At 41.4% G+C, this 15,413-nt stretch overlaps 1 protein-coding gene across 5 annotated transcripts in view; it reads left to right on the top strand.

Annotated features, from left to right (window-relative positions):
* Positions 1-15,413, top strand: part of STX18 (syntaxin 18) — a 119,419-nt gene that overhangs the window by 63,272 nt on the left and 40,734 nt on the right. For 4 of the 5 annotated variants that reach the window (XM_030563612.1, XM_030563610.1, XM_030563613.1 and 1 more), the window contains 4 exons: positions 3,620-3,735; positions 6,843-6,920; positions 7,096-7,162; positions 13,206-13,321. In XM_030563612.1, coding sequence (XP_030419472.1) covers positions 3,620-3,735; positions 6,843-6,920; positions 7,096-7,162; positions 13,206-13,321 — 377 coding nt within the window. The remainder of the gene's footprint in view (positions 1-3,619; positions 3,736-6,842; positions 6,921-7,095; positions 7,163-13,205; positions 13,322-15,413) is intronic. The other variant, XM_030563611.1, reaches the window with a different exon arrangement.

The following is a 15,413-nucleotide window of genomic DNA, read 5'->3' on the forward strand; positions in this document are numbered from 1 at the left end:
ATCAGGAGGAGGGAGAAAACTTGTTCACCTTAGCCTCCAATGATAGAACAAGAAGCAATGGGCTTAAACTGCAGCAAGAGAGATTTAGGTTGGACATTAGGAAAAAGTTCCTAACTGTCAGGGTAGTTAAACACTGGAATAGATTGCCTAGGGAAGTTGTGGAATCTCCATCTCTGGAGATATTTAAGAGTAGGATAGATAAATGTCTCTTAGGGATGGTCTAGACAGTATTTGGTCCTGCCATGAGGGCAAGGGACTGGACTCGATGACCTCTCGAGGTCCCTTCCAGTCCTAGAGTCTATGAGTCGATACCCACAGGTACCAGAACTTGTTCCTCCAGGGGATCTCAACCTGGTGCTAGCAAAATTAATGGGATTATTCTTTGAACCTCTTGTGTCTTGCTCCCTACTCCACCTTTCTGATCGTGGCATTTGTGGTTGTGATAACCTCAGCAGGTTGAGAACCTTAGTTTCAGAACTTCCTTGTACAGTTTTCTACAAGGATAAAGTTTACCTCCACCCCACCCAAAATTCCTGACAAAGATAGTTTCCAATTTCCACATTAACCAAGCAAATTATTTGCCAGTTTTCTTCCCAAAGCCTCACATGCATAGAGATGAGGATAAACGTCATTCATTGGATGTTGAAAGAGCTTTAGCCTTCTACTTGGACCACACTGATATTGGCATCCTTTTGTGTATGGGAGACTGTGGGAATTGCAGCCTATGATGTAGCTGGTTTGCAGTGTCTCGTGACTGAACAGTCCAATCCGAGATTTGCATGTTTTTTGGCATTTGTTAAAATGTGTGTGTCTTGGTTGGGAGCTGCTTGCTTCGTATGGGCTCTTTTCTCTTCAAGCTGTAGGAGCCAGCTCCTGTCATGGACTTTGATGCCCTAATGGAAATGATTGTACCACTTGTTACGATCGCTTGCCAAGATTTCCCATTGGTCAGGATCAATTCAAAATTCCTTCATATCTCGCTTGTATGTGTCTTTATAGCGACGCTTGGGACGTCCTGTAGTTCTTGTTCCCTCTGATAGCTCCCCTTATAGCATGTCCTTGTGTATGTGTCTGTCTTCCAACTGCTCACCTGGGCTGGGTGGACCACACTATGTCCTTTGGATCCTCAGTGTAGTTATTTGTCATGATTGCAGACAGGATGAAAGGCCAACTGGCTTCTCCTCAGAGGATTTCTTCCTGCATTCATTTGTGCTACCAGTTAACTAATATCATGTCACTTCCTAGAGCCTTTGCCAATTCGACAAAAGCTCAAGCAGCTTCAGTAGCTTTCCTTATGCAAGTACCTATCTGAGACATTTGCAGAGTGACAACTTGGTCATCTGTTCACACTTTTGCTGCTCATTATGCCATTTCTAGCCAGTCTAGGAATGGAGCCAATTTCAGACAGGTTGTTCTACAATCACTATTCAAGTAGACTCTGAGCCCTCCTTCATGTTAATCTGTTCGTGATTCCCTTACAGTCAAATGGACATGTGCAATCACTCGAAGAAGAAAAAATGTTTACCTACTATGACATTCCAGGGTACAATCCAGCCAGTGAGGGGTTGTGTCGCCGGCTGCCGTGCAGCCTGGGGTATCTCACAATGCTTTGCAGCTTTAGTTCCCAACTTGAGCCCCTCATAAACGGCTAAACAGAATGTAGGTAATTCCCTGAGTGTCTGTGTATAGCTGCAGCCTGCCAGCACACTCCAGTCACACTCTGATTTCCACCAGCCTTCGTTACTACTTGGAGGATGACCCCAACACACTCCCAGTGTTGAATTTTCCTTCAAAATGTGGGTTCTGCAATGTCCAGGCCTTTCCTGGAAAGTTCAAATATTTTAGGTTTGTTGCCCCTGTAAGGGAACAATGTCCAACAGTTTGCTACTTTAAATGGAGTTACCTAAACAGTTCAGTTTGAATGCAACACTAGATTTGTTTAATTCAAGAAGAAAACAAGTTTATTTAACCACTAAGAGGTTTTACGTGAGTACAACCATAAGGCATTAAAGTCAGAAATGGTTACATGAGAAATAAAGAGAAAATGCCTTCTTGTGCAAAAACGTAACAAATTAGACTTGGTTCAAGATAAGAGCCTTACCACATGCTCCCAATGACACGACTGTCCACGTTTCAGGTCCAAAAATCAAATGGCTGCTTCCTTTTGTTGTCTTAGGTAAAAGAGAGAGAGAGATGGATGGGAAGAGATACTGTGAGGTGATTTTGCCCCTCACTTTATAGACTCATAGACTTTGAAGTCAGAAGGGACCAATATGATCTTCTAGTCTGACCTGCACAACGCAGGCCACAGAATCTTATCCACCCACTCCTGTAACAAACTTCTGACCTATGTCTGAGCTATTGAAGTCCTCAACTTGTGTTTAAAGACTTCAAGGTGCAGAGAATCCTCCAGCAAGTGACCCGTTCCCCACGCTGCAGAGGAAGGCAAAAAAAAACCCCAGGGCCTCTGCCAGTCTGCCCTGGAGGAAAATTCCTTCCCGACCCCAAATATGGTGATCAGCTAAACTCTGAGCATGTGGGCAAGACTCACCAGCCAGACACCCAGGAAAAAATTCTCTGTGGTAACTCAGATCCCACCCTATCTAATGTCCCATCACAGGCCAAAAATTGGACATATTTGCCGCTAATAATCAAAGAACCATTAATAGTCCAGTCCTCCTTTGAATGCATTTCCTTGAGGGTTACCCCAAGATAAAGTTAATTCCTGCTGTGAGGACAGAGACAAGGAGTCTTTTGTTGTAAGAGGTTCCATGCTGTTGTTTGCTAAAATAAAGATCTGTTTGTTCCTGCCCTCCTCCCTTGCCAAAGAATGGCCATATGACAGGTGGTTGCCCATCAGCTTTGAGGACACGTGGCTAGAGGTGTCAGCTTTGAGAAACTGGTTTACCCACTCTTCAGACTTGCCTGGTAAACACCTTGAGTCATAATTTCAGCTTATGTTCATAACTTTGCGTATAATGTTGCTACACACATTTCATCATGATTTTACTAATCAGTGAGTTGTTAGTTTTCAAATGCTTCCTCACAAGGGATATTTTATATAAAGATTATTACCACAGTGGTGAATATAGAGGTGCGTTTGGTCACACCTACCTTTCTGTAAATGGTGTTCTTCGAAATGTGTTGCACATGTCCATTCCATGACCCACTTTCCTTCTCCTCTCTATCGGAGTCTATCCAGTAAGAAGGAACTGTGGAGAGTCAGGGAGGCTCTGTCCTCTTATACGTGCATGCAGTGGCATGCGATGGCCGAGGGTGCTCAAGCTGCCCCGATAGGTACTGAAGAGGGGGAAAAGTTCTCTGACAACAGCGCTAGAGGCGTGCGCACACCCACAGTGGAATGGACGTGCAACGCATTTTGAACAACAGTCACAGGTAGGTGACTGATTTTTAGTAATATTCCACCTATGTTCTGGGTATTGTACTTTGAGAGTGGCCTGTTGCACCGTCTTGTTCTTTATGAAAATCAGGCTTTATAACAAAACAAAACAACATCAAAAAACCTTTATGAAGAGAAGTGGGGAAAGGAAGGTCAAAATATATATTTATAAATTATACAGGATTTTAAAAAATGATAGTATTTGTTTTTTTCCCCCAGCCATCTTATGTCAGAATACATTAGGATGACAGACACAGAACGTGATCAGATTGATCAGGATGCTCAGATATTTATGAGGACATGTGCTGATGCCATTCAACAGCTGAGAACAGAAGGTAAATTAGTATAATGGTAAATGGATTATGTTAATTATTGAAGAGTTCATGATAAATGCTGATATGACTGTGAAGGTTGAACAATATACAGAACAACCTTTTAAAAGAAAAATACATAGAGTTTAATTTTCCATTCACTTAAACCCATGTAACTCCTGACTTCAGTGGAATTATTCTTGATGTACATTTGTATGAGTTAAAGGAGAGAGTCCAGCATATAGAATTTAACCTAGCCACCCCAGTCCATTAATTAGCATCTGATTAAAAGAAAAAAAATCTAAGTCTTTTTTAACATTTACCATGTAAGTAATAATTTTTGGCAAAATGGCATACGGGCCTGACCCAAAATCCAATAAAGTCAATAGGCGACTTTTGTTAGTACAGTTACTGGGAAAGTCAACAGCTTAAGTGACCAGTATGTACAGAGTAGAGAAATAGAAATATTTCTAATCAGACTGTGTAGTTACTAAATCTTCATCATTACTTTCCCCACCATTTCTAAGCATATCCCTTTTAAATCAGACCTAGCTTTTGTGTTAAAAGGTGATATCCTAGCCCTACTGAAGTCAATGGGTCCAAGATTTCACCCTAAGTGAAGGTTGTTGGGTATTATTTGTTTTTATGGAATCTGGGAACAATACAGAAACTAAATTTTGCACAAAATGCTTATAATGTCAGTCTTTTATGTCTAGAAATATAAAAAAATAGTGTATCTTGAAGTGAAATTACTTTTCATTTTCAAACTTATGTTCCATACCACAGAATGGTGCTCTAGTTATTTGTTACATTAGTTCTGATAAATAGTGATAAAATTGAAGATTTCAATGAAGTATGGACAAAAATGAGAATTAATCAGTTGTCCTTGCTAAATTTGAAGCCTTTCTTCTAGAGGAAATTCTAACAAAAAATGAAACCCTTCAGTGATGCAGAGTATTCCAATATTAAAAGATTTTACATTTTCTATTACCTCATAAACAGAGGGCTTGTCCACACAAACACTTCTTTCCTGGCAAATTGAGGTGTAAATCAACCCCACACTAGACTGCCACACGCTTATTGTCCATGTGGACCCAGCTGCTGTACACTAACAGTTCTATAGTGTGCTTAGATTAGTGGTGGCCAACCTGCGGCCCGCACGTGGCCCATCAGGGTAATCTGATTGCGGGCTGTGAGACATTTTGCTGATGTTGACTGCATGCAGGCACTGTCCCCCGCAGCTCCCAGTGGCCGCAGTTGCCGTTTCCAGCCAATGGGAGCTGCGGGAAGCAGCGGCCTGCAGGGACATACTTGCCACCGCTTTCTGCAGCTCCCATTGGCTGGGAACCACGGCCACTGGGAGCTGCGGTGAACCGTGCCTGCAGATGGTCAACGTCAGCAAAATGTCTCATGGCCCGCAATCAGATTACCCTGATGGGCCGCATGCAGGCCACAGGTTACCCACCACTGGCTTAGATCTACTCCTGGTTTAAAGCGAGCTAGATCAAAATGCACTAGGAAACTGTTCACACCACCACTTGCCACAAACTAAACATTCATAGAGACTGGCCAAGAAGAATTAGTTGTATACAACTAAGTGATAATGGTTTCATTATGCAAAGTTTTCTTGATAGCACTCTTGAAATATTGTGGCCACTGCTGGATACTGAGTTTTGTAAAGGAATATGGCCAATCTTGATAGTTTGAGGAAGAGTCTTCTGATATCCAGATGAAAGCCTCTCAGGGTATATTTTATGAGGGTTCAAGACCTGAGTGTTCTTTTGCCTTTTTAAAATGGATTTGACTGCATGCACCAAGTGTCATGTGAGTACATGGCATGTCAAAGGTCATGGTCAGTCATGACAGCTCAGCTACAAGAAGAGGACAAATTGCTCTGGTAAAGATAATATATTACTAGGGTTTCTATTTTGGGGGTTTTATTAATTTTATTTGGGGGGGATTATTTTTAGGAAATTTTGAGTTTTATGTAGATCCCTAAAAATTGAGGGGAGAGGAGGTTGGGGCTTTCTTTGTATACATTTTTTGTATATTTTACTCATATATACTGTATTGAGTACCGGTAATCTGTTCGTAATATTTCATATGCTCTTTAACATAGTACTGTTTCAAACACTACATTAAAGCACACTGGAGTACCTTTAGTGCGCACCAGCAGGATCTACATGGACCAGTTAATGTGCAACACTTCAGTGCACTTCAGAAGTGTGATTTCTAGAATCTATATTACTGCTCTGTGTAGACAAGCCCTTAGAAATAAGTATCTATTTCTTGTCTTTATTATATAAACTCCAAAGAGGACCATCAGCACAGGGAGTAGACTATTAAGAGAAGAGACTGGAATACATTGTAAAGATAAATTCAAGGAATGGGTGGGCATACTGTGTCAGGGTTGGATTACCCTAGGTTTTCTTGCTAAAAGGCCGGTCTTTTCTAATATGTGATAAAGATTGTGGATTAAGTATACTAAAGGTTTGCATCAAATTTAAGCTTCCATAGATAGATATGCATGACATGCATCTGAAGAAGTGGGTATTCACCCACGAAAGCTCATGCTCCAAAACGTCTGTTAGTCTATAAGGTGCCACAGGATTCTTTGCTGCTTTCATAGATAGATAGATACACCTCTGAAGCACTAATCAGAAAAGTATATCTGTAATGTAGTCATGGGAGCTATATATTATTAAAATAAAAAACAAATGTTTATTTGTCAAATTTGGTGTTTGGCACTGGGCAAGACACAAATATCATGACAATCTCTATCCTGGAGAGTTTACAGTCTAGAACATTACAGGTAAATTGAGCTTTATATTTGTCTCTTTAAGCTTGGCTTGAGCAAAAGTCTATAGTTAATTCAAATGTAATTGACATGAGTAGGGCACCTGAAGAGAATATCTACAAGCAACAATAAAAGGTAAACTATGTGATACTATTTTTTATTTTCTATAATTGCTATTGTGAAGATATACATTTAATTTCTTAAAATATACTACTAATAGACTTTTATAAATATAAAGCTGTATATAGAGTATATTCTGTGGCAAACTGAAGAGCTGGGCTTTCATATTCTTCAATAAAAGTGTAAAATATTATCTTGAAATTTTTCATTTCAGCACACAAGAACGTCCAATCCCCACAAGTGAGAGAGCACAGAGCAGCTGTCTTGGACTTTACTGAAGATTATTTAAAAAGTACCTTGTACTTGTTTTTCTACAAATGTATAACAAGTTCAAAGTGAATGATTATTTGATTGTACAGTATTGTCAACCTCTTTATTTTTATATTTTTAAATCATACTGATAATTTCTGAGAGAAAATCGTGGTCGTCTAACTACATATTTTTCTGCTCTTGACATTTTTGAACAGGAGTGTGTAAGCTGTACTCTGAACAAAGAGCTGTACGAGTCAAACGAATGGTAGATAAGAAAAGATTGTGAGTAGTTGCTTTTAAATTGCCTGATTCCCTATGTAACTCTTTAACTGAATAAATGTGAACCTAAAGCATGGGACCAGCAATTCTCAACTGATGCACATATTTATTAGAATCAGCAATATGTGGAGGTTTCATTGTGAATGGCTGCATATTAGTACCTTTTATGCCTGTATCATACCGTGAAGACTATAAAATGCTGAATGCTAAAATATATAACCATTTGTTCCAGATTTCAGATATGTATATGAATAAACCACAGAATTGTTAAAAGAAGAGTTAACCATCTGACTTGAAACCCACAAATAGAAGGAAACTCTTGTGTAGATCTGAAATTGCCTCTGTAATCCCATCCTTTTTACAATTAGATCATAGAATATCAGGGTTGGAAGGGACCTCAGGAGGTCATCTAGTCCAACCCCCTGCTCAAAGCAGGACCAATCCCCAACTAAATCATCCCAGCCAGGGCTTTCTCTAGCCTGACCTTAAAAACCTCTAAGGAAGGAGATTCCACCACCTCCATGGGTAACCCATTCCAGTGCTTCACCACCCTCCTAGTGAAAAAGTTTTTCCTAATATCCAATCTAAACCTCCCCCACTGCAACTTGAGACCATTACTCCTTGTTCTGTCATCTGCCACCACTGAGAACAGTCTAGCTTCATCCTCTTTGGAACCCCCTTTCAGGTAGTTGAAAGCAGCTATCAAATCCCTCCTCACTCTTCTCTTCTGCAGACTAAACAATCCCAGTTCCCTCAGCCTCTCTTCATAAGTCATGTGCTCCAGCCCTCTAATCATTTTTGTTGCCCTCCACTGGACTCTTTTCAATTTTTCCACATCCTTCTTGCAGTGTGGGGCCCAAAACTGGACACAGTACTCCAGATGAGACCTCACCCATGTCAAATAGAGGGGAATGATCACGTCCCTCGATCTTCTGACAATGCCCCTACGTATACAGCCCAAAATGCTGTTAGCCTTCTTGATAACAAAGGCACGCCGTCAATTCATATCCAACTTCTTGTCCTCTGTAACCCCTAGGTTCTTTTCTGCAGAACTGCTGCTTAGCGATTCGGTCCCTAGTCTGTAGCAGTGCGTGGGATTCTTCCGTCCTAAGTGCAGGACTCTGCACTTGTCTTTGTTGAACCTCATCAGGTTTCTTTTGGCCCAATCCTCTAATTTGTCTAGGTCCCTCTGTATCCTATCCCTACCCTCCAGCGTTATCTACCACTCCTCTCAGTTTAGTGTCCTCTGCAAACTTGCTGAGGGTGCAGTCCACGCCATCCTCCAGATCATTAATGAAGATATTGAACAAAACCAGCCCCAGGACCGACCCTTGGGGCACTCCGCTTGATTATACAGATATATGCTACTGTATGTAAAATCATCCAGTTTGGGGACACTGCAACCTGACAGAATTCCTCAAACCTGATACGAAGGATACCCGCTCTGTGAGTAATTGTTCACTCTTCATGCCCATTCTGCTCTGATCTTCCTGTGGACACTGCTAAGAGAGAGAAAAGAATGCTTGACTTGGCATTTTTTGTGATGAGGACTAACTAGAAACTGGATTGAAACCACAAACTCATAGCTTATCAAACAGCTATTGGAAGATAAACACTTCCTTCTGCCACTAGCATGAGTTAGATTGAACTAGTCGCCTAGAGGTGAAAAATCTTAAGTGCTATTTTACTACTCCCCTGGAACATCCGGTTATCCAAATGAATATTTTTTTTCAAGGAAGGCTACTGTGAAAGAATATGCAGGTTGTTGCTTTTTTCCAACCAAGGGTTACAAACACAGCTGCCTGCAAGTTTTTTCTTTTTGGTTTGTTCATTTTCATGTGGGGAAACAGAGTGAGGAAGTTAACAATTTAAAGTATGTCACGTCTAAAAAGCAAAGTCTCTAAAGTTGTAATACTGCCAGTCTTTTCTCAGTCTTCACAATGCAAATTTTAACCCTGATTTCCCTTAGGCAGGTTTTCATGTGGAAATAACAAATTGCACAACATATGTGCCAGTAGTTAAAGTCTCAAAAATGTTTCAAAGAACTCATACTCCTTTATCTGGTTAAAGTGCAAACATGTCAGGTATTATTTAAATTAAAACTAGTGGGGTGTCTTTAAATATCCACCCAGACTCATACAACATCTGTAATTAGAGGTGATGGGATTCACTTGAGGCTTTTCCCCTTAGAAATAAATAGCTATAAGATCTATTTTATTTTTCTTTTGTGGAGAGGTTGAAACCAACTGTATGAGAAAGTCAGGATAACTCCTTAAAATTTTTTGTAACCCATTGAGAGGCAGCTTCTCGTGATGACACAATGGATAAAAAGTAACCCAGCAATCAAGTCTTGTGTATTAAGCATAAAATCTTGTCAGATTCAGTATTCTTCATATTGAATTTTGAAGAAAAAAAGTTTGATTCCAGCAGTCATCTATTAAGCTAATAAATGTTCCCTGCTATTCTGCTCACCATTTTCAAGATGCCTCAGTGAACTAAATGGGAAAACAAATTAATTTTATATGCACTAACAATGGAGAAAAAGAGATACACTAGAAGTTAGAACTTCTCTCAAGGCTAAGCAATACTGTAACACTTAAATAAAATCTTGAGCAGAAGAGCAAAGGATGTTGTTTTGCCACTATTACCCATTGTAAAAACCAGAAAGCAGATGTTAGCCAGGTGGAGGCTGTATGCATTGCAGATGTGATATAATAGCTAAATTGCTATTTAAATTAAAATTCAATTTAAATAAATCACAGGGCATAAACCAATCTTTCTGATGACTTTAAAGAAAAATTGCTTTCTTTCATATGGCTTCAACTAGTTGATTTGTAATTTCCCTAAGGATTTCAGGAGACACTTTATGTGATAATAAGAATTTGTTTTATTATTTAAACTAGGTTTTGTTAAAAGTCTGCTGCATTGCAGGCTTTTTATTCATTTTTAATTGAAAATGGGTATATTAGCATACTCTGGAAGTTAAGGATTACAAAAAATAAAGGGATATATTTATTTAAAAGTCAGTCCTTCATCAGATCTTCTTTACTGTAGTTTAGCAGGCATTAAATATATGCTTGTTAACAGAAGCCTTTTTTAGTATTGTTTAAGTGAATCTTATTTCTCTTTATTTAGATGAGCATGCTAAATCTTAAACAAACTATTTGGGTGTTGTAATTTCCTGACATAATATAATTTGGCTTTGTGTATTCAAAAGTTCTGCCAATTCGATTTGACTAATTTCCCAAAATGAAATGTTAAGAGAAGTGGGCTGTTATCCTTCTCTTTTTATGTTGCTAGGTTACTGACCTAGTGGATAGTGAGAAAGCAGTAGATGAAATGTATCTTGATTTTAATAAGACTTTTGACACAGTCCCTTGTGATATTTCCGTGAGCAAACTAGGAAAATGTAGTCTAGATTCAATTACTATAAAGTGGGTGCATAACTGGTTAAAAGACCATACTTGGTAGTTATCAATGGTTTGCTGTCAGACAGAGAGTGTATCTAGTGGGATCCTCCAGGGATCAGTCTTGGGACCAGTACTAGTCAGTATTTGTGTTAATGACTTGCAGAGTGTGCTTATAAAATTTGCAGATGACTCCAAGCTGAGAAGGGTTCCAAGCGCTTTGGAGAACAGAATTAGAATTCAAAATGACCTTTAGTTTGAGAAAAGAAGGCTGTGGGGGACCTGATAATAGTCTTCAAATATGTTATAGGCTGTTAAATGAGGACTGTGATTAGTTGTTACTCATGTCCACTGAAGATAGGACAAGAAGTAATGGGCTTAATCTGCAGCAAAGGGGATGTAGGTTAGATCCGAGGGTAGTTAAGATCTGAAACGAGCTTCTAAGGAAAAAGAATGAGGAATACTTGTGGCACCTTAGAGACTAACAAATTTATTTGGACATAAGCTTTCATGGGCTAAACCCACTTTAGTCTCTAAGGTGCCACAAGTACTCCTCGTTCTTTTTGCTGATACAGACTAACACGACTACGACTCTGAAGCTTCTAAGGGAGGTTGCAGAATCCCCATCACTAGAGGTTTTTCAGAACAGATTGGACAAGCACCTGTCAGGGATGGTCTAGGTTTACTTGGTCCTGCCTCAGCAGAAAGGGCTGGACAGACCTCTGAAGGTCCGTTCCAGCCCTACATTTCTATTATTTTATGAAACGTGCCTAATTAGTTAAAAATAGTTATATTCATTGATATTTAAAATTATAGGTTCATAGGTACAAACTACAAACTCTGGCAGTGGATACAGCTTTTAAAGTTAGTTTTCATTTATATGGGGAATCAGTATTTTATTGGTTTTCAGAACAATTGTTATTGTCATCTTCAGCAAACCATAGATTTCTGTCTATAGTACATACAGAAGGCTTTTCTTTACTGTACATGCTTCCCCCAAGACCCAGTTCTTGTAGTTAATTTTTTAGACCACACAGAGTTCCTGTTACCTCTCTTTTGTCTTGTTTTAAATCATATCATAGAGTAATTATATCATAGAATATCAGAGTTGGAAGGGACCTCAGGAGGTTATCTAGTCCAACCCCCTGCTCAAAGCAGGACCAGTCCCCATACAGATTTTTATCCCAGTTCCCTAAATGACCCACCCTCAGGGATTAAACTCATAACCCTGGGTTTAGCAGGCCAATGCTCAAACCACTGAGCTATCCATCCCCCATAGTGAGAATGACTAGATTAGACTTTTTATTCCACTTTCTCCATTTTTATTAATATCCTAACACACATCCTAATACAAAAGGATTGTACACAAGTATTTAGACACAGTAAAAGTGTGTGTGTGTGTAAGCTAGTGCAATACCTAGTGCACTGTGTGGACAGGTGTTACTGCCTGATAGTTTTTATCAGTCATTTGCGTTCTTAGGTAGCAAATTTTCATCAATACTGGAAAAAATATAAAGTAGTCAGAGCTGCTATTTAGTTGCTCCATATAACACAGTAGTTTAGCTTCAGTTGTGCACTCTCTTGCTGATAGAGTTAATAGCTGAGAAAGGCAAACCACTGAAGTTTACTGCTCATTTTCAATCCCACTATTACTCTATTTTTGTATTTTTTTTTTTTTAGGAGAAATATATATGACAGATATTTAGTCAGAGATCACTGAATAAACAACTGATATTTTAATTGGACTTTTAATAATAAGAAGAGATAGGGATTAATTAATTTATTTATGTAGCTATTTTAATCAGTAGATCTCAAAGCATTTTACAAATGAGGGCAGCATCATTATCCCCATTTTACAGATGAAGAAACCGAGACACAGAGAGATTAAGTGACTTGCCTAAAGTCACTTAGCAGGCCAGTGGCTGAGCTGAGGATGGAGTTCATGTTTCCTAAGTCTCAGCCCAATGCTCTTTTCATACCACACTTATTAACATTACAGACAGTTGCAGTTGTACATCATATAAAACTTTCTTGATTTGCATCTAAGTATCCACTATGCTCTTCGGCAAACAGTATATATGAGATTCATTTTCCTTTACTGGCTGCACTACTGGAGTACTTTGGCTTGCTGAGTAAAGATAATTATGTTTGAAACCAGATGCTGAGAGTTTATATTTTGTTACCTTTGCTTGATGATATTTTGATAATATATACAGTAAGAACTCAAAAATTACTTGAAAACTAATGTTGAATTGGCCATTGGCCAAACAGAAAGCATGTTTGGTATTAGAGGACTGTTAGAATTGACATTTTAATATGCTAGGTTTATCAAAGGAAGTTCATTGAAATCTTTAATATGGCTGCAATAAATGGATACAATATTTTGCTTACCCTGAGCAAATAATTACTTTTTCTGGACTGAGTAAAACGTTTTTCATTTCATTTATTATTCTCAAACATCATGGTAAAGGATGGTAAGTAGATTTTGTGTCTTGGCTAATAAATTTTCATAAGAGTTTTGTAAGGATGACTTTACTGTGTGCTGTATTTCCAAGTAATCTTTGATTAACTCCTTATTCTCATTTTAGGGAGAATCAGCTGTATAAACTTAGTTAAATTATGGGCTCTTGTGCTTGTAGGTCCAGGCTTGAACCTGAACAGAGGAATAAAGCTCAAGCACCCTCTTTTCCGGAAAAAAATGTACAGAATTCTTCAGAAGAATCTGAGGAAAAACTTGCTTATGAGGAAAACAAAGGTAAGAATCCAATCCTATTCCTTTTTACTTTTGTGGCAGGCACTCTTCATCCAACTGGATACCTTCCTCAGATCACAGAGCAATCGTAAAGCTTCCTCTTGTCACTTGTACCCCTTTTCTTTCTGTCTCCCTTCCTATGGTAGCCAGGCTGTTCTTCTTCGAGAGCTTGCTCATATCCATTCTAGTTAGGTGCGCGCGCGCCGCGTGCACTTTCGTCGGAAGATTTTTACCCTAGCAACACTCGGTCGGCTGGGTCGCCCCTTGGAGTGGCGCCACCATGGCGCCGGATATATACCCCTGCCAGCCCAACCACTCCTCATTTCCTTCTTACTGCCCGTGTCGGTCGTTGGAACAATGGAGCGTGGTTTAGCTGTCCTCCACTTCACTAGCTACTCGTAGTTTCTTTGATCTCTTTCTTGTATATAGTTGGAATTTATATAATTACAGTTAGTTGGATAGTTGTTTAGATAGTTAGTGTATATAGTTAAGCGGGGTTTGGGCATTAGCCCCTTCCCCGCAGCTGGTGCCAGGGCCCATGCCTGGTTCACCGTGATTCAAACCTTGCTTGGCCTGCCGCAAGCCGATGTCTACAGGAGATCCCCACGACTCCTGTCTCAAGTGTCTTGGGGAATCGCACATTACAGGTAAGTGCCGTATTTGCAAGGCATTTAAACCGAGGTCGAAGAAAGAGAGAGACTTTCGCCTAAAGAATCTCCTGATGGAGGCAGCTCTGAATCCTCCACCCTCGGCACCGAGTGCTGAGCACTCTGCTAGAAGCGCTCCTGCAGCACCGAACTGTGCCAGCACCGCTAAGATGCCGCGGCACCGGCCTTCTCCGGCACATGAACCTGCTCGGCACCGATCTCTCTCCCCGAAACTGAGAAGGTCGAAGTCTCCCACTACCTCTGTGCCCTCCCTGCTGCAGATGCAGCCTTGTTCGGACCACCCGGCACCTACACCTGCCGCGGCACCGACTGCTGCGGTACCGTCGAGTCCGGTCCCTGAGATCTCCCCGCTGAGGCCTGTGGTTGATCTTACGGTCCCCTCTACACCGGAGACATTCTCCACAGCCAGAGACCTCATAGCTATGATGGAGTCTGTCCTGCCTCAACCGCCGGTGTGGGTATTACACTCAATAGGCAAGCCAGCCCTAATGAGACCGCCTTCAGTCGACCCGGCAGCTCAGCACTGATCACGATCCAGTCCCGGCGCCGTTCGCGGTCCTGTCGACGATCATGGTCCTGATGCCGCTCGCAGTCCCGGCACCGCTCGCCTCTTCGGTACTGGTCGTACTCGCAGCATAGATCGACGTCTCAGCCTCCGGCTCAGTACTCTTGGTACCGCTCTAGCTCCCAGCACTGCTCCCGGCACCGGGACTCTCGCAGCCGTTCGAGATCCAGGTTGACCACCCGGCACCGTGCAGGTCGCATGTCCCGATCTCGTTCTCGGTACCGGTATGGCTCCAGGTACTGATCCCCGGTGCCGAGGAGATCAGCAGCAGCGAGAGAGGAGGACTCTTACCAGGGTCTTTCAGCTCCTCCCTGGCCGTCCCGGCACCCGTCCGTGTCTTCGCAGGCGGACAGTTCGTAGGCCCAGGACGGAGATTCCGATGTGCCCGCCAGGATATTCCACAAGCCCCAAGCCCAAGATCATGGCCTTCACGAGTGGGTATTCTGGACACCTTGGGCATATCATCAGGCTCAAGGTGCACATCCAGGCCCATCTCACTCTGCCACATCGGAATATTGGGTGCCGGAAGCCACTAAAAGCCGCCCTCCTCCTTCTACTTCAGAGGAAGCGCTGGTCCAGCCACAGGACTCCCAGATCCCAAAGGAGACAGAGGCGGGCCACCAAGAAGAGGCCTCAACTGACCCGCTTGTCCCTGGTCTCGCCTCATCCTCCTCCCTTGATGAGGCGGTAGCCGGAACATCATCCGTAAGCCCTCCGCCAATTGACCTGAGGGCCCACGAGGACCTCCTCAGGCGTGTGGCACTAAATATGAACTTGCAAGTCGAGGAGGTCCCGGAGGTAGAGGACCCAGTGGTGGACATTTTATCATCTGATGCCCCCACGAGAGTGGCCCTCCCCTTTT

Source organism: Gopherus evgoodei, chromosome 5, assembly GCF_007399415.2.
Source record: "Gopherus evgoodei ecotype Sinaloan lineage chromosome 5, rGopEvg1_v1.p, whole genome shotgun sequence".
Taxonomy (NCBI): Eukaryota; Metazoa; Chordata; order Testudines; family Testudinidae; genus Gopherus; species Gopherus evgoodei.